This window comes from Anthonomus grandis, chromosome 18, assembly GCF_022605725.1.
Source record: "Anthonomus grandis grandis chromosome 18, icAntGran1.3, whole genome shotgun sequence".
Lineage (NCBI taxonomy): Eukaryota > Metazoa > Arthropoda > Insecta > Coleoptera > Curculionidae > Anthonomus > Anthonomus grandis.
In genome coordinates this window covers 8,804,048-8,831,452 of record NC_065563.1, presented here as the reverse complement: position 1 = coordinate 8,831,452, position 27,405 = coordinate 8,804,048, and the positions used below count along the sequence as shown (strand labels likewise).

General features: G+C 33.5%; 1 protein-coding gene and 1 pseudogene across 6 annotated transcripts in view; both read left to right on the top strand.

Moving 5' to 3' along the window:
- Positions 1-27,405, top strand: part of LOC126747071 (putative leucine-rich repeat-containing protein DDB_G0290503) — a 119,534-nt gene that overhangs the window by 42,271 nt on the left and 49,858 nt on the right. For 2 of the 6 annotated variants that reach the window (XM_050455564.1, XM_050455563.1), the window contains 7 exons: positions 7,326-7,552; positions 18,823-18,992; positions 19,307-19,474; positions 20,482-20,538; positions 20,953-21,339; positions 25,162-25,272; positions 25,337-25,675. In XM_050455564.1, the coding sequence (XP_050311521.1) occupies positions 7,326-7,552; positions 18,823-18,992; positions 19,307-19,474; positions 20,482-20,538; positions 20,953-21,339; positions 25,162-25,272; positions 25,337-25,675 (1,459 nt within the window). The remainder of the gene's footprint in view (positions 1-7,325; positions 7,553-18,822; positions 18,993-19,306; positions 19,475-20,481; positions 20,539-20,952; positions 21,340-25,161; positions 25,273-25,336; positions 25,676-27,405) is intronic. The other 4 variants (XM_050455566.1, XM_050455567.1, XM_050455565.1 and 1 more) reach the window with 4 other exon arrangements.
- Positions 9,549-10,875, top strand: LOC126747072 (uncharacterized; annotated as a pseudogene).

Genomic DNA, 27,405 nt, shown 5'->3' with positions numbered 1-27,405 from the left:
GCGAAAGGGTTTTGGAACAGTATAGAACAAAATCAGCATATAAATATTTTAGAACTTCAAGCGGCTTTCTATGCCTTAAAATGTTTTGCAAAAAATATAATTAACTGTAATATTCTTCTTAGGTTAGACAATATTACTGCTGTCGCTACAATAAATAGAATGGGAAGTACAAGATATAAACAATTAAATAATAAATCTAGAGAGCTATGGGATTGGTGTGAAAAAAGACACATTTTAATTTGGGCCTCATATATTAATACAAAGTTAAACATTTACGCTGACGCCTTATCTAGAATAACATCAACAGAAACTGAATACGAATTAAACCCAAGTGCTTATGCAGAAATAACAGTCTCTTTCGGCTCACCGAAAATTGACCTTTTTGCAACTAAGCAAAACACTAAAAGTGTAAGATATATTTCATGGGGTCCAGATCCGGATTCAGTTTGTGTCGATGCTTTTACTGTAAATTGGGGAAATTTAAATTTTTATGCATTCCCTCCATTTTGCTTAATTCCTAGAGTTATAGAAAAAATTAAAACAGACAGAGCGTCAGGTATACTTATAGTTTCTTACTGGCCATCACAGGCATGGTTTCCCGTTTTTGTCGAATTGCTTACAGAAAAACCTCTTATTTTTTCACCAGAGCGTAACTTACTTATGTCTCCTTTCAGGGAGAGCCACCCACTGTACAAGTCGCTTTCCCTGGTGGCGGGGAAGTTATCCGGCAATCCTTTGCCAGAAAGGGTTTATCTGAATCAATCATACCAACTATGATAACTTCAATTTCAGAAACAACATTGAAGCAGTACAGTACTTGTTATAAGAAATGGTGGGAATTTTGTAATTCTATTAATCATGACCCCTATATATACAATTTAGATTTGTTATTAAAATTTCTTCTAAAAGCTCATAATGAAGGACTTTCTTATATATCAATTAATACTTACAGGTCTTCTCTTGCCTTAATTCTAAAATTTTGTCCGCAAGACTTAATTGTTATAAAACGTTTTTTAAAGGGCCTGTACAACAAAGACCTTCTGCTCCAAAATATTCCGTTACTTGGGATCCTAGTCCAGTTTTAACGTTCTTAAGCGGTTTATTTCCCTTAGAATCCCTTAATCTTAAAGATTTGAGTCAAAAACTTGTCACTTTATTAACTCTAACATCTGCAAGTAGAATGCAAATAATATCAAAAATATATTTGGAGCATATAACACATAAAGTAGATAGACTTGAAATAAGGATACCCGGGAAAATTAAGACATCCGGTCCTTGAAGGTTACAACCATGTTTAGTATTCCCTTATTTTAAAGAAAATCCTGCCTTATGTGTTGCAAAAACTTTAGAATTTTATATTCAAGTAACGTCCACCTATAGAAAAAGATCGGATGCCCTAATTATAACGTATAAAAAAACTTTTCATACGGCATCTACCCAGACTATTAGTAGATGGGTTAAGGAAATCCTTCATAGGAGTGGTATAGACACAAATATATTTTCGGCTCATAGTGTAAGGCATGCTGCTACGTCAGCAGCTTATAGGTCCGGCATAAACATAGACAATATTAAAAATACAGCGGGTTGGACAGAAAAGTCCTCGGTTTTTGCGCGATTTTATAATCGCCCAGTAGTTCCCGATGCAAGAGACTTTGCGAATTGTATTATTAGTGGTAAAAATAATAAAACTTCAATGTAAAAAGATATACTTTACATTTATTATTATTATTTAGATGTATTAGATTACAGTTTTTCGTTTAGTTTGAATTACTTCGTTTGCATTTATTCGCATATTATATATATTATAGCTTATATTAGCCTGTAAGTTATCAGTTTTAATATGTTAATACCAAAATGAATTTTTTGTTATTATATAATTCCAGAATCGCACTATGAGTAATTGCTTTCAACATCTACCATTTAGATCACAGAAGAACGGAGATGCGAAGAATAATTAATAGATTGATCGACTTACCTGTAAGGATGATCAATCTTGATTATTCGAGCATCGAAGTTCTTCTGTGATAAGGCCCTCCCACCACTATGCTTACCCACATAGTGCGATTAAGGTTCAGCCACAAAGTTGAACTAAAGCAGGGCACGGGTTTGCGGGACCAGCAAAAAAGTTTGTTTACTTTTAACACAGTGCGTGATTCACTAAAATATGAATACCTACCATTTAGATCACAGAAGAACTTCGATGCTTGAATAATCAAGATTGATCATCCTTACAGGTAAGTCGATCAATCTATTAATTATTATTAAGAGCTTACTAAGTCTTAGTAACATCTCCCGGCCAGTGTCGGTGAGTTATATACTATAAAAACAGTGATAAATGGTTATAAAGATAAACACCTTGTTTGTAAACAGAAACAGGTGGAGCGGGGCCGGCTTCTTAAGTGGGTCAATGTGCTATTTATCGATTTTCAAGTTTATTTTACTTATCACTTTTAAGATTTTTGTGTTGTGCTCTTATCTGTGTGATTTGGGATTTTTTGTGAATATCTTGTGTTCCACTAAAACTAGAAATTTATGCCTAAGAGCCAAGGTTAATGCTTTATTTACATTAAGAATGTAGGTTTTGTTTTATTTATAAACATATTTGGAGGAAATCTGGGAAGGAATACCCATAGTATTAGTAAGTATAGGTAAATCTATTAGCTGTATTTATACAGGGTGATTGATGGTTGATGGTACCTTAGACGTTTACGGAGAACGGAAAATATTTTTTTTTGAAAATTTGGCAACATGGGTTTTAGCTGAGGATCTAACGATTAAAAATATTTTTAGCGATGCAGCGTTGCCGCTTATACCAAAAAGTAGTAGCAACTTTGTTATTTTAAATGGAATACCCTGTATATTTTTTTATTTTCCGATCCGCTATCACTTTATGATTGGTTTTGTATAAGGTATTTCTATACCTATCTTTAGTGGTTTTCGAGAAATTAATTATTTTCTTTATTTTTTGACCAAAACATAGCTCCAAATAAATTTGTATTACTACGGCACTGGAACGCGCAGAACCTTGAAATTATAAACGTAATTTATGGAAGTATTTTACATTATTTTTCACTATGAAAATTTGTTCTACGTTATACAGGGTTGCTCAAAATTAGTGATTTTACCGCTAGATACAAAAATGGTAAAAATTGCATTTTTTAAAATGGAACACCCTGTATATTATAACATATTCTAAAAGGAAATTAAAATCCCTGTCTAAAGAGGTATTATGTTCCTATATCGAAGTAGTTCGGTTTCGGAAATAAAAGCAATTTTCTGTAAAAATCGGAATATTTTGACATATTTGCTTTAGTTGGCCATGAAAGGTCATGATGAAACAATGCTATGTTATTGATGTTTGACAGTGACATTTAGTTGATTAATAGTAAATACGCTTGGGTGTTTTTTTAAAATAGTGACCTAAAAATTCATTAAAATGGAAAGAAATATTTATTCAAATGAAGTTTTGATGAATCTATTTATTATTCATGGACAATGTGACAAAATTGTAGCAAGAACATGCAGAAAGTTCAATGAAATGTACCCGAATTTACGAAAAATGGATAAAAGAAAATTTGTGCTAATACAAAATAACTTTATACAATTTGGTTCACAACTTAAAAATGATACAAGATTATAAGTAATTTACAATAAATTTTAAAAATACTTCTTAAAAATACTTTCTTAATTAGACTTCTAAGCAATTCAAAATCCTGCGTTGTACAGCATGTGTTGTCGCTACTTGTATTTTAGAAGGGTCTAGTTGACCAATGCAATTGATAAGTCGTTGACGTAGTTCCTGTTTACTGTTTACCGGTGTCTTGTATACCATTTGCTTCAAATTACCCCAAAAGTAAAAATCAAGTGATAGCGGATCGGAAAATAAAAAATATACAGGGTATTCCATTTAAAATAACAAAGTTGCTACTACTTTTTGGTATAAGCGGCAACGCTGCATCGCTAAAAATATTTTTAATCGTTAGATCATCAGCTAAAACCCATGTTGCCAAATTTTCAAAAAAAAAAAATTTCTGTTCTCCGTAAACGTCTAAGGTACCATCAACCATCAATCACCCTGTATATAGGCATTCATTGAAGAATTTAATTGCCTTTAGAAAATGCCAAGTCCCTGCTGTGTTCCCGGATGTAAATCTAATTACAAAAGTAGTTTAAGAGCAGGGGAGGCGAGTATTTCTATTTTTGGCTTCCCCAGAGATGAGCAGCTTAAAATTAAATGGCTAAAAGCCATACCTAGAGATAATTGGGCTCCTACTCAATGTTTTGTAGTTTGTGCCAAGCATTTTGACCCGAATGATATTATCCGTGAAGATAATTATCTTTTACCTGATGGTACACTCACTAAGATTAGAGTTAAAGCAAGATTAGTTTACTCAGCAGTGCCTCAAATTTTTCCAAATTTACCTGCATATTTAACAAAAACAGTCCTAGACAAGTTATAGTGAACAATAAAAGCATAAAGAACCTGCCAATGAAGCATCTGAGCAACTTGATTTCATAACAAATTTTAAAGATCTTATGAGTAATTACTTCGAAAAAATTCTAATATCTGACCTGTGGAATTAAAAAATTGTTGGGGATACAAAACTATATTTCTATACTTTAAACTTGAATGATGCTTGTATAAATATTATTAATCAAATATCAATAGATAGCGACCTACATGAAGTCTTTTTAAAAAACAATGAGTTGTCCCAAAATACCCTAAAATGGATTTTACCTTTCGAATTGTAATTAAGTAGGTGGTCTCAACTCGAACATCTATTAACTAGGTATAAGTCTTCTGATTATTATGAGCTTAATAAACCATACTCTTTATCTCTATAGAGAAGTTTCAGGATTTATGATAATTGATGATTCATTAACCAAAATTCAGATTTCTTAAAACAGACGTTAAATTTATTAGAAAGTTCTGATTCACACAACTTAGAGGATGAAAAAGATAGTGACATTTGTAATCGAGTAATACTTTTAATAGACCAAATAACTTCACTTATTTTAAAGCAAAAACATTATTGCCCATCAACTATGTAATGTCGTTTATGTTATATATTATATCCCCTTGCGCATATGAATTGCTTAGAGATTATTTTAATGTACCCACCAAGAGGTACCTACAGTATCTTTCATCTAGCTTTGATGTGTCACCAAATCTTACTCAAATAAAACTAACGACACCACTAATTATTTAAACATTCTATCCATTTCTTTGGCACCGACTGAGAAAGATGTTAATTTATCAATTGATGAAATTTATAGGCTATAGGGGAAAAAGTCTAATAATGCATTTATATAATTATTAACGGCGCCTATACATATTTCAAACAATAAATCAATTACCAAAATAAAATATTCTCATTTGTAAATAAAGCAAAATCAAAATTGAACGTCCATCTCGGCAGAGCCGCGCTTTCAAAGCGTAAACGGATCCACCTTAACGGATCCGAATCTCCCACGCGGCTTGAGTCAAGTCGGCTGTGGTATAGCCTTGACTTGCATTTTTCTTTTAGCAGTTTTTGGATTTCTCTCAAATTAATTAGTGACTCGCGACTTTAACAGGTTTTTTAAATTAATTTGTAACATTGTTTTATGTCTTACTATTATCTAGCACTCCTGGACAAAATTATCGCACCACTTGATTTTTTTCACCAAGAGATTTTTTTTTTTAAGAAAGATAAAAAAAAATTAATAAATAAACATTCTTAACTATGCATTATTTATTGCCAAAAAAAATTATATTCTATTTAACAAAACGAGATTTAAGTAACTAAATTCAATACAAGGAAAAAACATCGATTTTCACTAACTTCAATTTTGATACAAAAATAAAAAAATAGACCCAAGAAAAACAATAATAAATTCTCAATATCGTGTATTGCCACCTCTAGCTGCAATGACCGCTTGAAGTCTTCGCGGCATTCCTCGTATCAAATTTTGAAAACTTTCCTGCGGAATATTTTCCCACTCCTCACGAGCAGCATGTTCCAATTCAGCTAATGTTCGGAGAGGAGGATTTCTTTGCCAAATGCGCCGTTTTAACATGACCCAGGCATGTTCTATAGGATTCAAGTCGGGGCTACGGGGCGGCCAGTCTAAAGTGGTAATTCCCACATCATTAATGTATTCAATAACATCTACAGCCACGTGAGGGCGAGCATTATCATGCATAAGTAAGAAATCCGCTCCTATGAATGGCGCAAATGGAACTACATGTTCTTCAAGGACCTCCAACACATACCTACGTGCATTAAGAGCTGGTCTAGGTATGGGCACTAACTCCGTACAGGCAACGTAGGCGATGCCTCCCCAGAACATAAAACTTCCTCCACCAAATGGCTCCCTTGGAGATATGCATGCTTGGGCAAATCGTTCACCCTCTCTTCTCCAGACTCTAGAATGGCCGTCTGGTGATCGCAATGCAATTCTCGTCTCGTCTGTAAACAAAACGCGCCTCCAGTCATTAATATTCCATCCCGAGTATTGTCTTGCAAATCTTAAACGACTAACACGGTGTTGGCTGGTGAGGAGTGGTCCAGTTGCGGGTCTTCTGTTATTTAGATTCGCTTCATGGAGGCGTCTTCTAACTGTACGATCTGAAATATTGACATGGCGTGTCATCTTGTCATCTCTTTGAGAAGTAACTCTATGTCGTCCTTGTCCTGGTCTTCTTGTGTGGGTTCCAGTCTCCCGAAACCGCTGCACAGCTCGTATAACTGTTGTGTGATGCACGCCTAAAATGCCAGCCACATAACGGTAACTTCGACCTTCTCCAACTAAAGTTACTGCTTGGACCGCTTCAATTTCAGTTAGATGACGTGCCGCTCTCTCCATACTCAATAAAAAGGACGGTTTATGTTTCACAACAGTTGTTTTAAATTATCACCTTAAAACGTACGAAGTACTACTGAAACTGTTCGCTTTAGGTATATATTTAACGAAAAATGCAAAATAAGGAATTTAAATGTTCAGATAAATTTGACCTTGAGTACCAAAATAGAGCATAAACATAGTTCTTGTCCAGTTCTGCTTTTTGTATGAGAAAAGATATATAACTGTTTTAACTGATATTTATTTTTATTTACATTTTCTTGACAAAATAATCAGTGGTGCGATAATTTTGTCCAGGAGTTTAGCTTAAGTTGTATTAATATTGTATCCTTTGTATTATTTTATTTGTTTTTTAAATTGGTGGATACCGTTAATGAATAAATAAATATATTAAGAATTGCCCTAACTTTTTGTGAAAACCTCATAAAAATGATAGAAGTCAAACTCTGTAGGTTACTCACCAAATTGTTACATTTCAGGTTACAATCCGAGCTGGCCGAGTCAAACGCCCTCATAACCTCCCTGGAAAAGGAAAAAGAGGCCCTGGAGCAAAGACTTGACGACCTCCTGGATAAAATTGGCATGTTAGAGGCGGACCTGGAACAATCCAGGTACAAGATCTCCGAGCTGGTGGAGAGCGGCAGAAGGAGCGAAGTGGTTTCGGAGGGTTACGGGGAAGAGGGACAACCCACTTTGGGAGGACTCGGTAAGTATCCAAATATTATTTTGTTTTTTTTTTAAGTATCTATTTATATTTCAATCAATCACCAAATTATTGTCAAGAAATTGTTACAATTTGTAGACAAAGCTGTAAAACAAAAAAGACACAAAAATGCAAACAAAACACAATTAAAAAAAAGAAAAACAAAACAAAATTTAAAAAAAAATATAAATAAATAAATAGAATAGATTATCTACAATATATACAGATTAATACAATTTAGAAATTGTAAGTAGTCAAAAATATTATTATAAAATATACAATTTAATGTATACAATGTCAAAAAAAAAGTTCATTAAAAAATCAAGAAAGTATAAAATGCTGTAAAATATACGTTGAACACAACAATTCTCTCTGTCTCTCACGACTCCGTATAATATATCAATATAGTTATAAATCTAGAGGCATGCGTAACGGAAGACTTTAGTGTTACGGAAAACAACAATCGCTCGCAAGTGCCCTCTTTGCTACATTTCGCTAAATAAAAAGATATAAACTAGATGTATACAACAAAGTAGAAACACTAATCAAAAATAACAAAACTAAGCTGACTATACTTAACCGATAATAATAAAATCAAATATAACCGTGATTTTAAACAGTCTACATTTTTAACTGCTATAAAGGAAGGCACAGACTGGCGCGATCGCGGCCGTGATCACGATCACGATCACAGCCGCGATATCGTAAGCGATCATTTTAACACAAACTAAATGCGACTACGGTGGCGACCAGTTCATCTTTTTGCCATGTAGTTATAGCTTGTTTGTTGAAAAAAAAAATGACTGATCGAGATGAGGTGCTGTTACTTGCAGCCTTATGTGAGGATGAGTGCAGAGAAAGGTAAGTATTTTAATAATAATTGTTGCTTGTGTAGTATATTTGTGAATTATCCTTTATGTTAATTACTATACTGTATTATACTTTTAGAAAGAGAAGGATCTGGGTGCACGAAATTAATCAAACGCGTAATTTAGAAGGAGAATTTCATACATTATTTACTAAACTTAGACAAGACGAAGAAAGGTTTTTTGTATATTTTCGAATGCCAATAAAAAGTTTTGATTACATATTAAAACTGATTAAAGAAGATATAAAAAAGGCATATACTAATTTTGGAGAGCCTATAACAACCGCTGATCGTCTAGCAGTTACTTTACGATAAGAAAACTAATTTATTGGTTTGTATTTTTTGTTTATTTGCATTTCGACTTGCGTATGTTTTACTTGGATACATAAAAAAATCTCTTAAATACACAAACAACATACCATTGTCAAAAAAAAGCTTATAAATTCCGTCGAGAAAAAGTTTCATACCATGTGGTTGCTTCTGAGCATGTTTGAGAATTATCCGATTCCGGTGGTGAGGTGGCAGCATATGAATTAAGTGGTGAATTCGAAAACTGATTACTTGTTTGACATGTCGAATTTTGCTGATAATTTACGCCAGAAGGTGTATGAAGTCTGGTACCTGTAGTTACTGAAAAGGATGAACCAGTTGTGGTTTCCTCTATATCACGTAATTCCTCTTCCATTATTACTTGCGCAACTCGATATTTTGCAACAGCTTGACGTTTTGAAGATAGTTTTTTAATCGCTTTAGCATGTCCCAAAAATAACAAATCAAGGTCGTCATAACTCGTACCCTGTGAATTGTTATCTTTATTTTTCAAATATGACAAAACCTGAGAAACGGATGATTCATTGTTCTCTCGTACAAATTTTCGCTTAGGTGCAGTTTTTTCAATAGATGAGGAGTAATGGTTGAATTTTCCGTAGTATTTGCGGATGACCTAGACCGATCTACATCAGAGCTATTTTCATATGTTTCGGTTAATTCATATGTTTCAGTTTCTCTTCTACTCAAGTGATTCTCCTCCTGACTACTTTGAGTATCTTCATTAACTGTTTCCTCAACATTACTTGACGTTTGAGCGAACTGCAAGAACGGCTTAAAAGCTGACATCTGAGCAGCCCAAGGCCAACTATATCGATCAATATTTTTGGCTTTCTGACCTGTATGAGTCTTTTCAGATCGAAGATGCTTTGCGTAGCAGTCGCGAATATTTTTCCATCTTTTCTTTGCATCTTCACCTAAAAAATTATTATAATAAATAATAAAAAATTCACAAATGCACCTGGAAAAGGTGAATTTGCGACAACTCTGCGTAATTTCATTGATTTATATTTGCAGGTTTCTTGCGACTGGAGATTCTTTAAAAACAATCGGCCACAGCTACAGAATGGGATTTTCAACTGTGAGTCAAATTATTAATGAAGTGTGTGATACAATATGGAAACATCTACAGCCTATTTATATGCCCGAACCATCCACAGAGCTATGGGAAAGAACAATTTCCGGATTTGAGAATTCATGGCAGTTTCCCAACTGTATTGGGAGTATAGATGGGAAACATGTCGCAATCAAGTGCCCTCCTAATAGCGGTTCAAATTATTACTGTTATCTTAAAAAAATTTCAATTGTATTATTGACTATTGTGGACCACGAATATAAATTTGTTTGTGTGTATATCGGCGGCTATGGTAAAAACAGTGATGGTGGCATTTTTGAAGCATCCTCTTTTGGACAACGGATGTCCAGAGGATTATTGAACATTCCTCCCAATAGAGCCTTGTCAAAATGAAGAAACTCCTTGTGTACTTATTGGCGATGAAGCATTTGCTTTAACATCCTTTCTAATGAGACCATTCCCTTACAGATTATCACGTCACGATATTCGAAAAGAAAAATACAATAAGCGCCTATGTCGTGCAAGGAGAGTAGTCGAAAATGCTTTTGGCATTTTAGCTTAAAAATGGAGGTTATTTTACAGACCCTTAGAACTCAAAGTAGAAACATCTATAAAAGTTATCAAAGCAACGTGTGTTTTACATAACTATTTACGTACGGAAAAAAGAGATCTACTTTTTTCACATCTATTAGAAGATGCAGAGCCCATAATAGGAGCGTTAGATCCTCTTCCAGCTGACGGCCGAAGAGCGACAAACTATTCGTTTCAAATACGAGAAAATTTTGTAAATTTTTTTAATACTTAATATTTTTTCTATATTACTTTATCTTCATAAAGCTGCATACAATATAACCTGATAATAAAATATTACTTGTTTCATTTAAAGAAAAAAAATTCAAATTAAATAATTAAAAAAAAAACATTTTTACAAACAAGCTTTTATTAAAATGCCCTAAAAAGTGAAAAATAAATTTTAAATTAAATCAAACTAGAGTCAATTTATTATATTACAAAATTTGTATGACATAAAAGCTTGTTGCAAGATTTTGGTAAGTATCTAAATGTCAAATATAATATGCAATTTTGATCTTGACTCAAGTAATTTTGTGATAATTTACAAAATAACAAAACGAACTTCTCGCGTCAAACTTTTATGTCATACAAATTTTGTAATGTAATACCGAAAAATAATGAAAATACCGTTAAATTTTGTAATATAATATAATATATACATACCATCTATTTTCAGCAAAGCTCCTATTTCATCCCAAACCTTATTTTTGATTCTGGTATTCTTATATTCCGGATGTGATAAATCATAAAGAATTCTATGTATTTAATCAATTCAATTAATTGTTCTGTTGTAGTATCCATATTTATCAAAAAAAGTATGAAATGTACCCAAAATATTGTTGACGATCTGCGGCCAAACTCGACAAGTTCCAACTGATCGCTACCGCTGTCTGGAACGCTGTCAGGTCGCGTTTTTCGTGGAGTGGTATCGCGTCGATATGAATAAAGACGTTTATTTTCCACAGCTGCGATCAGCCGCCACCGCGGTCATGATCGTGATCGCGAACGCGATGTGTGCCTTCTTTAAGTAGTTAAAATAATATAATTTTAAATTTAGCTGTTTAGTTAAATGTAGTACATGGACACATTGAGCAAATATGGTTCCAATTTTCTGATTTGGCACCTTCCAAATTCCGCAATGTGTAGATCCGAAAGCATGCTAGTTACAATTATTCAGTTACAAAGCTTCGTAGACATAGTAACATACCGCACAAAAACATCATTAACAATCTCGTAATCAATCAATCAATCATATGCTTTATTGTCAAAAAATTACAAAATTTTGTAGATAAAGCTAATAAAAATAAATATACAAACAAAATAAATACATGCAAAAAAATAAAATTTCATCAGAGATTCGTCAACATCACAGCAATTATACACATCGTCCCAGTTAGTATTTTTAAATAAAAAATATATTTGCTCAAAATCAGCTTTTTTAAAATTGAATTTATTATTTTTTACCTGTTTGCACTCTTCCATCTTATAATTAGGGCTGACTACAACTGACATTACAGTATGGTACTTATCAACAGGCAACAATGGGGCATCATAAATCTCTACTCTAGAGCCCTGTAAATGGGGGCTTATTATAACCAAATCCAATAAGACATCAAAAACATTATGTACAGTGTTAATTTGATTAAAATTTGTATAAGCTAAACAATTATTAAAATCACAAATAGGCCACACTACGAACATTAAAGACCAGATCAATAAGATTAAAATCACCTAAAATTAAACTAAAGGTAAAATCTAAGGTAAATATCAACATTACAATTAGATACAAAATAAACAACTACAACAAACATAAAATCATTATGGTCAAGACTAATTCTAATACACAGAGCTTCAAGATTTTCATAAAAAGTACACACACAGCCTTTAATTCCGTTGCTCTTTAGCCGTAAGCTTACTGTGCCTGTCTTTTCTAAAAAAAAAACTATCAAAATTAAATTCTGCATTATAAAATGAATCATTTAGCCATGTTTCAGTAAAGACAATAATATCACATTTATTGTTTAATAACTTTAATTTTAAGTCTTCTAACTTAGTTTTTAAACCTCTACAATTTTGATAATAAATCTGCAGTGAAAATTTAGGTTATGTATTATATCTGGCATTTCATTATTGGCTGCCTTTTTTGTCAAATCATTATTACTATCGAAATTTAGCTAATTGTCGGATTCTCTATTATACCTTGAAGTTGCTATTAGAGATTTTTACATGAATCAGTGTCTTATCTTGTTTAGTGATAAGGGGTTCTTATTTGACTATTTCATATAATAATTAAGAAACATTACTAGTATCAACCTTCCTACCCACACTATTACAAATATTAAGCAACATCACACAATTTTCAGTATATCTGTTTACAACATTTAAGAAGTTACACAATTTTTTTATTATATTCAATAATTTGTTTAAAATTATTATTGTTCGCGTGATTGTTTGTTTCTGTTGATTGTTTATTTCATGAAGATCTTTCAGTACCTGTTACTGGAAGGCATTTGGGTTCACAAACGATTATACACTGACCTTCAAGTGTGTACTCTGGTCAACGATCGCCCAGATAAGAATTTTGTGGAATTCTGATAATCTGATTTCTTGTTCACATGACTTGGAAGCATTTTCTATGGTGTTAAGTAATGTATTGAGTGGAAAATGCTGTAAACGTATCATATTATTTACATTTTCCAGGTGAGTCAAAGAGATACGAGTTTTATTGTGTTTCTCCAAAGTGTTAGTTGACATATTCATTTGCTTATTTAAATCCGTATTCATCAATTTTTTTGTAATTTATTAACATCATTGAGCTATACTTTCTTTCTTCAGAGTCTTCATAGTGATTATTAAGTTCTTATTTAATGTGTTTAATGCATTGATTTTTTGTTTTAACTCATTTTTAGTTTTATCAAAGGTCGTTACATTCGTCAAAAGTTGTTTTTCTTTGGTCCTCATTTCTTGCAGCTTATTGCTTAAAGCGTCATTCTGATAGTTGAGATCATTTTCGAATACCTGACTATTACGTCTTAGCCTGTCAATAAACAAATCCTTTCTCTTTAATTACTTCTCTAAATTCTGTAATTTTTCTTCATACACCAAATTATTCTCATCCTCATTAAATTTATTTTGAAATTTTTCTGAGCAAACTCTTTTATATCCACGAATTCTTACTAGATCCTAAAATTTCTCCAAATAGCTGGAATGACAAATGAAATTTGAAAAGTCTTTATTTTTGCAGCATCTAAAATTTCCATTCATTACAGTGCCAAGTGGTGCTCAGATGCAAGCTTTAATAATAATATAATATATTCAGCAGATAATACATTCATACATTATAAAATAACAATTACTTAACTGCTAAAAATACCCAATGCATAATGGTATTTTTAAAAAATACTGTGTGTGCATTTTCTGTCTATCCAAATTATTTAATTGAAATAAAAACAATTTTTAAGAAAATAATATATGAGGCGTCTCACTGCAAAAGGAGCTATATCCACTTCCGCTAATTTCTCAGGAGATGCAAAAAACTGTAGCAACTAAAGTATAGGTAGCGAAACCTATATCATTATTATAATATAATACTTCATAGCAACTCATAATACTAAAATTCATGAAAAGAATGCTATTTAGCTTTAAAATTTGGATATAGGGCCATTTGCTGTAAGCAAATGGATATAGGAACCTTTGCCACAGCCGCATAAGGATATAGGCTGTTTTGATATAATAATGCAGTTTTAATGAATAACCAAACGCCTTTTACTTTTATTATTTAAAGGTGTTTACAAAAATTAAAAACAAAACTCTGTCAAAAAATGAAAACGAAACTAAATTATTAAGAAACATAATAATATTTTGACAAATTTACACTCGATCAGCAAGTTGCTCATTTTCGTGTCCCTCATAAAACTCATCTTCTTCAAGATCTTCTGCTTCATGAATTGCTGTCATGGTTTACAACATATTTTGGTAGAAAGAGCATTCCTCCATTGTGGTTCAGGTTTTGCCAAAGTGTTTTTTCAGAAGATTCTTAACATCTTGAATCTTTACTGCTTTAAGTGCCACTCCCATAGGTATCTTTGACAATCAAAACTGAGTGTTAAAAGATCCGCTCTCTTTTCTTGCAGTTTTCTAAAAAAAGCTTTATTTCGCATTTTATGAAATGCCATTTCAGTCATGAATTTATTTTTCGTTTGGGCATTGGTTTCATTTTTAACTTTACCTTTAAGTTCAATACATTTAGAGCAGGCATCTGTGGTCGGCGTGCCAAAGCCAATGTTATATTCAGTGGTAAAAATCTTTTGAAAAAAATTAATTCTAAAATTTCCAGGCAAATATCGTCGGTTTGCAGACTTACCGCGAGAATATTGACTTTCACAGCTTTTCATTTCAATTTTTCTATAAACCCTCTAATAGCGGTTTTCTTCCTGTCATAGAGATGATTAGGTCTTGCTCCACCTCTCCTATCCACTGGCATTCTACCCGTATTTAAAAATTTTCGAGCTTTGAATTCTTTTCCGTGAGATTTGAAGAATATCAACGAAGGTTTGCTGACATACACGTAAACAAAACTTCGCCGTGCCGGAAACTCTAATGTAGTAGTTTGTACTAACTTTCTTTGTAGATGTAGGCTTCTTTTTAGGACGTCGTCTGTTAGCAGACCACGTCCTTTGCAGTTTTTTGCAGTTGTTACCTTTACATGTTTGATGATGAAAGCATCCTGGGAGTTCTTCTCGCGAGTTGCGTAAAAATTTGCATGAAATTCTTTGATGTCCCTCATTGTTAGCCTCTTGCATTTATATGACTTGTTCAAATGGTCGCAACGAGGATATTCTGGTGGCCCTGGAGGATCGTATCTGAAATAATAAAAAACAAATTTTAAAAACCAATATAAAATTAATCAATTCTTTTTTAAACGTTAATGTTTAGAGTGTATTAAATTATCTGTAAATTTTAAAAATTAAAATAATAATGCCTGATTTAAATTAATACATATTAAATATATATATCGCTAATTTAAAGAAAAAAAATAACCAACCTTTTAGATTTTGCTAGGTTTCTTTTCCACTTGTGACGATCTCCAGGAGTTCGCCTAGCTTTTCCTGGCTCTGATGGAGTTATACTCTCATTCATGGTCACTAAACTAAATAAACTTAATTATTTATAACAGTTTATGATAATATTTATGCAGGAGCAAATTAATTAATAAGCTCTTCCTGTGACAAAAAGTAAACAACAACTAAACGGTCTTCGAAGAAACTTTTTATTTACGCGGGAACTTTCTAACCATTTCATTGGTTCATTGGATATAGGCCCGTTTGACGCGATCAAGTCGGTTAATATGGAGCCCTTTGCCGCGACACCTGATATTTACTGGTAATTTTATATGGGATAAAGGCATTTTTGGCGTATCAACATTTTAGCCATCTATCAGGCGGATGAAATAGATGTAAAATTGACTAATTGTTTTTAAAAATCGGATAGAGACGTTTTTACTGTGACACGCCTCATATAAATAAGAGATTCAAAAATTAACAATAAATTAGAATTAAATTAAGTTAGGGGAAAGAAAGGGAAAAAACAGGAAGAAGAAGAAACAATACTACGTGTATCGTACTAATCGTGTAATTTTGTTATAGGGTTTATTTCTGAGTTCTACGGGAAGTTGATTATAGATTTTTGCTGAGGTATATGTTAAGGTTTTTTGACATTTAGTTTTTGTGGTCTTTGGGATAGTTACATTTTTATTTAAAGTTTGTCTAGTGTTCTGATTGTGAGATATGAAATGCAAGTAGTGTGGATTCTTACACAGAAGCCTAACCACTGCTTTCAAGTAAATTTGATTTACTTGCAACAATCTAGCTTCTCTAAATAAAATATCCGAGGAATACAATTTTGGTTTGTTAAACATTACTTTCAGAACATATTTTTGGGTAATCATAAGAGGTTTCAGGATGGTCTTACTTGTTCCGCCCCATTCTGTTATGCAATAGTTTATATTTGATTCAACCAGTGCTTGATAAATGGTCTAAGGGTCTTTTTTTGCATGAATTGTCTTAATTGACGAAATTTATAAATAAGTTTCCGAACTCTAGTGGAAATATACTTAACTTGGTGGTGCCACTAGATTTTCATCCGAAATAACACCTAAATATTTAACCTTGGTCTGCTTTTTTATTTGCTGGGTGAGAATATTCAGTTATGCCACAGTCGTTTTTATGTAATGTGATTTCTTTTAATGTGCTAGATGTTTTTGAATCTATGGAAGGGCATAGGAAGCTTGACTTTCCTGAGTTTAATGTTAAGTAATTGAAACCAAGTCAAGTTTTCATGTTTTTCATGGAAGACGGAGTCAAAACAGTCTTTACATCCTTCCAAGACTTCTCCTTAGTCATTATTGTGGTATCATCTGCAAAACACAACATGCCGACATTAGGTAACAACTGTATAATGTAATGTAACTTTCAAACAGGTTGTAAGGGATCCCTCGAATCCCAATATTTTCCAGTTTTTTAAGCAGAATATTACGTTTCATAGTGTCGAACGCTTTGCTGAGGTCTAGAAATACCGCCATGCCCCTCTCATCACAATCAAAACACTTTCCTATCTGTTCTGTAATATAATTGACCGCATCTTCTGGGGCCGTATTTTTTGAAACCATGCGAGAATCTTCGAATGCGAACAAAGTCGAGCGGCAAAATTCGCACACGAATTAAAAAGTGCATTCTTGATCAGCATTCGAAATTTCATTCGCAAGCGAACATGAAATATAGTGGCAACGTAGCAAAGTCGAGTGCTATTGGAGGCCATGTCAATAGTGTTTCTTGGGTTTTTCGATTGACTTTTTTTTTTAAATAGATTCAAAAAATAAAAAAAAACAATTTCATTTATGGAAGAGCATTCGGAATTAAAGTCGGGCAAATTCACCCAAGATTTTTCAGGTAAAACTGCACACGCTTTGTGTATAAAAGTAGCGGACATATTACACAATCTCTGGAGCAATACCTCTCGCAATCTCTCACAATCTCTCACCTCAAAAACTAAACACGTTTTGAAATATGCGCTATTTTGAGGTTATATAACAAAACTTGACTATGACCCGATATTGTGAATCAAATTATTGTTAAATTTAAAGCTCACTAGCACAAAGAAGGAATTCCGACAAATATTTCTGCACTATACGGATCACATATAAATTGATATTTAAGTAGACATTTAACCGATGAACACAAACGGTGCGGTGGCATGCCTGATATGAACTGAAGTACCTCAGAGCACAGCCGCTCCCCTTTAACGTTAGCGGCGGCGCTGTAAAACCATTGCGCCATCTCACCTTCTACGCCATCTATCCTCGAATTACTCTAAAACTTCAACTTAGTTAATAACTTTACTGTAAACCCAAAATAATAAGCATAAACTTAGCTTTTCATAGTGACCAAACATAATACATATTTTGATAATTATTATATTATATTATATACCTATAAAAAAGTTGCAATTATTGTATCTTAATAAAGCCATAGAGCGGTGATTTTGTGAAATCCTCCTTAATATAAATCCCGCTACTTCTTTTAACGGTGACTAGTACTTGTAACGGTGTATTGCTGGGTTCCTTGAAATTTATTCGGAGACATTTTTTCTCATTTATTAAAATATTTAGTTTTTATTTGATTTTAAATAAATATATTAATTTATAACGTAGATTTTCTCTATGCTTCGTTTAAATCCCAAATATTCGAATATTCTTATTACTGCTGGTTTGTTCTTGGCTTTCAAGCTTAATGGAAAGATCGGAATTTTCATTTTTAAAGGCAGCAACGTCCTCTCTTAGGACAGAGATCTCCTTGTTTTGAGCATTTAATTGATTCTCGTACTTTTGACTTATTTGTCATCAAAAAAGGGGCAGTAAAACTTTAAAAAAAATCAGATTTTAAAAGCTTAAAGACGGCCGTTCAAGGATGAAACGTCGGATTTTAAGACACTATTGCGACTCTTTTGCGTAAAATGACTTGATCAACCTGGAAATCCTTCAATAACTTGAAATGCCTGGACGAAAAAAAACTTCTTCCAGATTTTTCGAGCCACCCTGTATCGCACAAAAATCGACTTTAATGGGGACAAATACATAAGAAAAAATGCAAATACAATCAACCGAACTCATTATTGATAAGTACATAATGACACAGCGATTAGGCCCTACCTATTAATAAACTTACTCTTATTATTCAAACTTACCAGGGCCGATCATTTGGTTTACCCAGACACTCGTACACGCTCAAATACTGTATCAATAACCCCCGGTAAATCGGTTGTTTATCTGCGGAATGTTTATCATTAGTAGCACAAAAGTGCCACACAAATTCCCCGTAAAACAACGATTTATAGTTTATTTATTGAATAAACCGTGTGTGCGTTTTCTCTCAGAAGATACCATGAAGACCCTCTCAGAACTGCAAGAAAAGGCGAGAACCATGTTGGCTCATACGAGAAGCAGTGCTGATCCCAACGTGTTACAACTTATAGAGGAACTGTGTCGCGTTGGGGAAAAGATTAAGGAGGAAGCCAATAGGGAATCGCAGGATCTTCTGCAGCAGGTTAGTTATAACTTAAGGGTTTTTAATATAGTTCAGGATATGCAGTAAAAAGGTAGAGTAACACAGTTGCGGGGTCCAAATTGAGCTTTTATGCCCTAAAAGTGTATTAAATAACCCCATAAGTACTCATAAATAACAAAAAGGGTGGGAGACAATAAATCTAGGGTCCATTAACAGAAAATAATTATTTCTAACTTATGTATGGCTTATGTCGTATCATTGTCTCTCTTGCCTTGTTGTCGCTTATTATCTTCTGCTTCTTCTTCTATCGCGTCATTTTCATATTGTGTGTTGTCCTTACGTAATCCGTACAGATTGACGTGGCGGACAAAAAATACAAAACCACCCAGCAGTTCTTGGAGGAGCAGGCGGCTGAACGGGAGCAAGAGAGAGACGAAGCGCAGAGGAAGATTGATAAATTGTATGAGCAGCTGAAGGAGAGGGACAAGGACAGGGCGAATTGCGAGGTGATGTCCTGTGAGGTGAGTGGGAGGGAGAGGTCATCTGCGGGAGTGTGGCTTTTTTTTGTAAGCTTTTTTTTTGAGGTTAAATGGTGTTTTTTATGTGTGGGGTTGACATGTTTAAATGTAATTGTTTTATTATTGTCATCTCAGTCTAATATATCCTGAAAGATGGGTTAAATAGCGTTTTTTGTACGTCATTTAATAAATTGTGCTAGAAAAACATTATTTGCGGAAAATTCAGGTTGCAATTGGGAAATTTTGTGGTGATATAGAAAAATATTGAAAAAGTTCAATATCGCTACCTCAGTTTAACATATCATGACGAATAGTAATAAAATAATGTTTTTTTCACGTAATCCGATAAATTATGTTAAGAAAACACAAATTTTTGAAGATCCAGGCTGTAATTGAGAAATGGAATAATGATATAGAAAAAGTTCGAAAGGTTAATTTTCCTTGTTAGATCGCCATCTCATTCTGGCACATCATGCCAGAGGATAGCAAAATAATATTTTTCCACGTAATTTGATAAATTATGCCAGGAAAACCCAATTTCCAGAACATCCAAACAGTTATTGAGAAATTAGATGATGATACAGAAAAAGTTGGAAAAGTTCAATTTATATTTTGATATCGCTATCTCAGTCAGACATATCATGAAGAATGGTAAGACAATAATGTTTTTTCCACGTAGTCCTTTAAAACATGCCAAAAAAAATAATTTTCGGAAGATCCAATCATAAAAAACACCATTTCCATAGTGTTTGTTAACAATTTAATGCACTCTTGTTACTAATTCCTTATTATTCCTCAGCTACTCCTAACACCATTGCACTCTAACATTAGCATTTAAAAAGAGATACACTTTACTCCTTTTTAAGAAGACCAATTTCAGATACCGTTTAATCGACATTTTTTTTAAAACCTAGGCTTGACTTTTTAATGAGGGGTAAAACCAGCATTTTAAGCACAATTCCTTTAAATGAAAATTGACTTTTGATCACTTTTGCATGTTTGCCGGATAGCCTGGTCAGCATCGTGTGAAGTTTAGCGGTAGGCAGCTTGACGTAGACGCTTCACAGGTAATTTGATACAATTTGTATATTTGCCATTTTCTTCCCCAAAATCCATTAAACTGTCCTAAATTAGAGTTTATTCGGGGACCCTATAAAATACCGTAAAACTTAACCCTGATCAGTCCAAAAGTAGCATTTATACGTCCTAAAAATGAACAACTTCCGACTTTTCTCCCTCTCCCCCCGCACACTAAATCCGAAAATAAATCGGCCCTTTCCAGACGGCGTTTTCAAAATAAACACCGTCTATTTTTAAACTGGCATTTATTTTCGGGCTTTCCTCAACATAATTCACGTATTACAGTTGCACTCTGCAAGTTCTTTCGAGCGTTTTATTATTATTATTTCTAATAGTAATTTATCCGATTAAAATGTGCATATTTCCGTAATACAACTGCTGCAAACTCAGTCTTTATCCAGGCGGAACAGTTGGAGCAACAAATCCAAGAGTTGACCAACCTCCTTACCGAGCAGCAACGCACCAATACGACCCTCAAAGAGGAACTGGAGGAGGCCGTGGAGAAGTTGAAGATCTTCCGAGACATCATCCAGGAGTTGGAGCAAAGGGGCGAGGCCAAAGACCGGGAGGTGGAGCAGCTGCTCCGTAACGTGGAAAAACTCGAATGTATTGTCCGACAGCAAAACCTCTCTCTGGACGAAACTAAGTTTAATCATTCATTGGGTGGTGTTACAGATATCCGGGAGTTGAGAAGGAGGTGTGAGGAGCTTGAGGAGGAGGTGCAAAAGTTGCGTATTGGGGCCGAGTTGGCTGGAAGTGAGGGAGCTCTCAAGCAAATCAATCTTCAAGTAAGTGTCGTATTTAGAGTATTGTTAAATTAATTGGTGTAGTAGTTTTAGTATCCCATTATGAAATTTACTCAATAAAATCAAAACGGTTGTATATACAAGGAAAGGTGCACAAGTGGTACCTTTTTGGTGAAAAAACTCATTAGCTTTCTTATGAAATTAAAATCGATAAAATCGTTACTTAAATTTTTGATATATTTAGATTTTTGTGGAGCCTTTGACAGTATCTTAATTTTTTTTTATTTGTATTTTTTCAATCCATTGAAAAATTACTTGATTATTTTAAAGCGGTTGTGCAAGGACACTTTTATGGAACTTTTTGGTAAAGAAATTCATCAGCTTTCATATAAACTTAAATTTAATAAAATGGATACATTTGTTTCCAAAATATTTGAAAACAAATGTATGATTTTTGTAAGGCCTTTGACAGTATCAGGATTTTTTAAATCCGTTGAAAAACTACTCAAGAACTCTGAAACGGTTGTATTTACAAGGAAACTTGTAAGGACCTTTTTGGTGAAAAAACTCATTAGCTTTCATATGAAATTAAAATCAATAAAATCATTACTCAAGTTTTTGTTATATTTAATTTTTTGTGGAGCCTTTGATAGTATCTTAATTTTTTTTATTTGTATTTTTTCAATCCATTGAAAAATTACTCAATAACTCTGAAACGGTTGTATTTACAAGGAAAAAAACTAAAAAAATTAAAAAGGAAACTTGTACAGACCTTTTTGGTAAAGAAACTCATTAGCTTTCATATGAAACTAATATCAATAAAAGCGGTAGATTAGTTTCCAAGTTATTTGGATTTTTGTAAGGCCTTTGACACTATACTACTTATCGGATATTTTTTTCATCCATTGAAAAAATACCTAAGAACTCCAACACTATTGTGTTTACAAGAAAACTGGTAAAGACCTTTTTGGTAAAGGAATTTATCAGATTTCAAATAAAACTAAAATCGCTTTATTAGTTTCTAAGATATTTGTATTTTTGTAAGACCTTTGACACTATCAGGTTCTTTTCCAATTCATGGCAAAAATGCTCAATAATTCCAAAACGGTTGTATTTACAAGAATATTTGTAAGGACATTTTTGGTAAAAAACTCACCAGCTTTCATATGAAACTAAAATCAATAAAATCGGTATATTAGTTTCCAAGATATTTGAATTTTTGTAAGGCCCTTGACACTATCAGGATTTTTGGAGTCCATTGTAAAATTACCTGATAACTTCAAAACGGTTATATTTACAAGGAAACTTGTAAGGCCTTTTCTAGTAAAAAAACTCATCAACTTTCATATGAAACTATAATTAGTAAAAGTGGTACATTAGTTTCCAAGATATTTGGATTTTTCTAAGGCCTTTGTCAGTATCAGGATTTTTTGCAGTCCATTGTAAAATTACCTGATAACTCCAAAACAGTTATATTTTCAAGAAAACCTGTAAGGAACTTTTTGGTAAAGAAGCTCATCAGCTTTCATATGGGATCCAACTCAATAAAATCGATGTATTTGTTTCCAAGATATTTGGATATTTGTAAGGCCTTTGACAATATCAATGTTTTTCCAATCAATTGAAAAATTATCTTATAACTTCAAAACGGGTGGACTTACAGGGAAACTTGCAAGGACCTTTCTGGTAAAGAAATTCATCAGCTTTCTTATGAACCTAAAAGCAATAAAATCGATACATTTGTTTCCAAGAGATATTTATTTTTTAAGACTTCATATCAGGTTATACAGGAGATACTATCAGGTTTTTTTAATCCATTGAAAAACTGAAAACAGCTTAATAACTCGGACTTGGTTATACGAGGTGTGACAATTAAGTAATGAGACTGATTTTGTTGCCACACTTGTGGTAAACCTGCGTCCTTAACATTCCTTTCCCCTTCCCCGGCATCCCTTTCCTCTCTATTGATACATTGACCATCGCTCTAGCTTGTTTAGTGGACGTGTGTTGGTGGTGCTTATCACGAAAATGCAAAAACGAAATCTAGAGCAACGCGTCGCAATAAAATTTTGCGCCAGATTGGTCGAAACAGCTTCGGAAACGTACACTAAAATTGTAAAAGTGCATAAGGTGCAAAGGTGATAGTGCTCTTAGTCGTACCTAGGTGTTTCGATGGCATAAAGAGTTTATGGAGGGGCGAGAAAGCGTGGAAGACGAGGCAGACCGGTCGCATGCGCAGCGTGTACGCGCCCTAAACCTTGAAAATCGCGCGTTAATAATCCGACTGTTAGCCTCCGAACTAGGTATGAACTGTGAGACAGTGAGACAAATTTTAACCGACGATTTTGGGATGACAACACGGCGTGCCATATCGCCCCCAGCGTGTCCCAGTATTTGGTCTCGAAAGGGATCGCCGTGTTGCAGCAACCACCTTATTCGCCCGATATGTCACCCTGTGACTTTTTTTTTGTTCCCTAGAACAAAATCGGTGGTCAAAGGTACCCATTTTGAATCGATTATGGACATCCAAGCGGCCGTGACGGGGGTACTGGCGGACATCCCAGTCGAAGCGTTCCAGAACTGTTACGAAGCGTGGAAAATGCGCTGGAACCGTTGTATAGCTGCCCAAGGGGACTACTTTGAAGGAAATGGCAGAGTTGTAGAATAATTTTTGAATAAACGATTTTTATGGAATCAGTCTCATTACTTAATTGTCATACCTCGTATTTACGAAGAAACTTGTAAGGACCTTTTTGGTTAAAGAACTCATCAGCTTTCATAGGAAGTTAAAATCAATAAAATCGAGTTATCAGTTTTTAAGATATGTGGATTTTTCTAAATCCTTTGACAGTATCAAGATTTTTTTAATCTGTTGAAAGACTACTCAATAGTGTTTATATACGACCCGAAACGGTTGTATATACAAGAAAAAATTTGTAAGTAACTTTTTGATAAAGATACTCATTAGCTTTTGTATGAAACTAGAATTAAATCGTGGCATTTTTTCAAAATATTCGGATTATTGTAGGGCCTTTGACACTATCAGCATTTTTTCAATCTATTGAAAAATTATCTAATAACTCCAAAACGGTTGTATTTACAAGGAAACTTGTAAGGGCCTATTTGCTCAAGAAACTCATTAGCTTTCATATGAAACTAAACTCAATAAAATTCGTATATTTGTTTCCAAGATATTTGGATTTTTGTAAGGCCTTTTGACACTATCGGGATTTTTTCAATCCACTGAAAAATTACCTAATAACGTCAAAACCGTTTTATTTACCAGAAAACTTATAATGGCCATTTTGTTAAAGAAATTCATCAGCTTTCATATGAAACCAAAATCGATGAAATCGTTACCCAAGTTTTTGATATATTTAAATTTTTGTAAAGCCTTTGACAGTCTCAAGATTTTTTCAATTCATGGAAAAACTACTCAATCACCTCAAAACGGTTGTATTCAGAAGGAAACTTGTAAGGACCTTTTTGATAAAGAAATTCATTAGCTTTTATATGAAGGAAAAATCAATAAAATCAGTACATTAGTTTTCAAGATTTTTAAATTTTCCAATCCATGAAAAAACTACTCACTTGTATTTACGAGGAAACTTATAAAAGACCTTTTTGGTTAAAAAACTTCAGCTTCAATATGCACCTAAATACAATAAAATTAGTGCATCTATTTCTCGAGATATTTGGATTTTTGTAAGGCCTTTGACAGTATCAGGATTTTTTCAATTCGTTGAAAAACTCATAAGCTCCAAAACGGGGTTGTTTTACAAGGATACTTGTAAGGACCTTTTTAGTAAAGAAATTCATCAGCTTCCAATTAAAACTAAGACTTTCATAATAAAACTCTTATAGCTGCTGGAAATCGAGACGAACTTGGATAAGAAAACCAAAGAGTTAGAGCTGTTGCACTCCACAGGGACCAATTGCAGTTCACCATCAGAAGACATGTCTGTAAGGGACTTGGTAAGTAAATCACTCTTAGAATCTTTGACTAATGAGTATATCGAATAAATCTGAACTCCCTAAGGTTCAACCTCAAACGCTCCAGGACGACTGCGAGATCCCGCTCCAGCAACTCGCCCGCCTCAAAGAGAAACTGATGCGTCACTCTCGTGCAGAAGAAGCGGCGATAAAGCGGATCCGCGACCTCGAGATGCAGGTGGACAACCTGAAAACCGACCTGGAGGAGGCGACCAACGAGAAGGATTTCCTGAAGAAGCAGACGCACGAGCAGCTGGTGCTGATCAGCGATTTCCAGATACGGTTGGACGAGCAGCGGGTCAAGGCGGAATTTATCGAGAAACAGACCAACACGTCCCTGGAGATAAGGATCCACGAGTTGCAGAGTGAGAATTTCGAGTTGCAAGTAAGAATTTTACGTTCCTATTGAGATAATGTTCATAAAAATCCGTGGTAAATTGGGCGAGTTATCCAACTCCTCCTAAAGAACAGAGGCCTCAGAGCTTGCGCGTGACGTCGTTCAATGTAGGCTGATTTATGAAGCATTATATATGAGCACTGTGATAATATTTATGATAAAAGGAGCAAGATATGAGATATTTTATAGGTATTAAGGGCGTAATAATAAATAAAGCATAGAAGCTACATGTAATAACAAAAAGAATTATAATTAATTATTAGGTACAATATAGTGGTTTTACAGGTAACTAGAAAAAAATACATAAAGGTAAATTAAAGGAAACGTTACCTCACTAAAACTACATTAAAAAAAACTCGAAAAAACATAAAAATACTAACATAAAAAACATACAAATATAATAATATATACAAAGTAGTCTAGTTTCGAAATTTGATTATATTTTCAAAACTACTTTAGATAATTAATTGAAATTTGAAACATTTAAATAGGTAGCATAGATACATCTTTTTATGAAAAATCATTTTACTTCAACCAGTAGGGTGCGGATGGACACATCTTGGCACAATTTTAGAGCAAGGTAAATAATATCGGAGCTTTTTTATTCCCTAACTAGTCCGTATGGACCCCAAGGGTCCATGGGAAATCTACGTTAAAAAAATTAGGGTTTTTAAGTGGGGATCCACGAAAATTTACCTGGCTTTAATAGTAAAGAACAAAAATAATGGCTTAACTTTACATTGTAGGAAAATAATAAAAAGTCGCAAGGAAAACTCTCTGAATACATTCCTACAAGATTGGTATTTCTTTTAACTAATATTTATCATGTCGGTAGGTTGAAGTAGTTCAATGAACTAGCAAAGGTAAATAAAGAATAAAATATGATCGTATATAACATAAATTTCCATTTTCCTATAGACACACGATAATGCAAGAAAACGCTTTTTGGAATTTGCTAGTGAATGAGAAACAGCCTAATGATTTGGGGTGGAATCAGCCAGGCCAACTGAATGCCTACAAGCTCAATACTGCATTAGTTAAATTACAACTTTTTAAAGATGTCAATGTCAATATACTCGCATGAGTAGTTCAATCATGCAATGCTTCCAAAACCTTCAACGATCTCTAATAACTGCGTGATTATCTCCCATGCATGTGTCAGCGAACTGCAGAATCTATTCATTTGTATGACAAAATATTTCAGTTGATCATATGAATTTTCTAAAGAAAATGTCATCGTTTATTATTATTCGCATCACAAATAGATGTTTTTTTTTTTTAAATACTGTTATAGTTTTGTGGACTGTGCACATGTCCTACCAATCGCTATGTATTTTTAGTACAAATAAAGAAATAAATAAAAGTTTTCTTCTTTTAGAGAAAAAAATGGTGTGCCACTGGTCATCTAGTATTAAAAATTATTTCTAGAATCTTTATGAAGTTTGCAATAAAAAATCGCCTTTAAGTTTTTTTTTATTTGACTTTCCGTTTACCACAAAACGAAACAACAAAAACGAAAATTTAAGTGATTATAACAAGTACATTAACAAGTTCGAGTAATAACAAGTTCATTATTTAAGTCTCCTTAGTTTTCCCCACCCGGACAATCCATCATCGCGGATAATTTTTATTAGCAATTCTCTCACACCTACTCCAAATTATTTAAAAAGTACGAAGTGTACGGTTATATTTTATATTAATATTTCGACGGTTATATT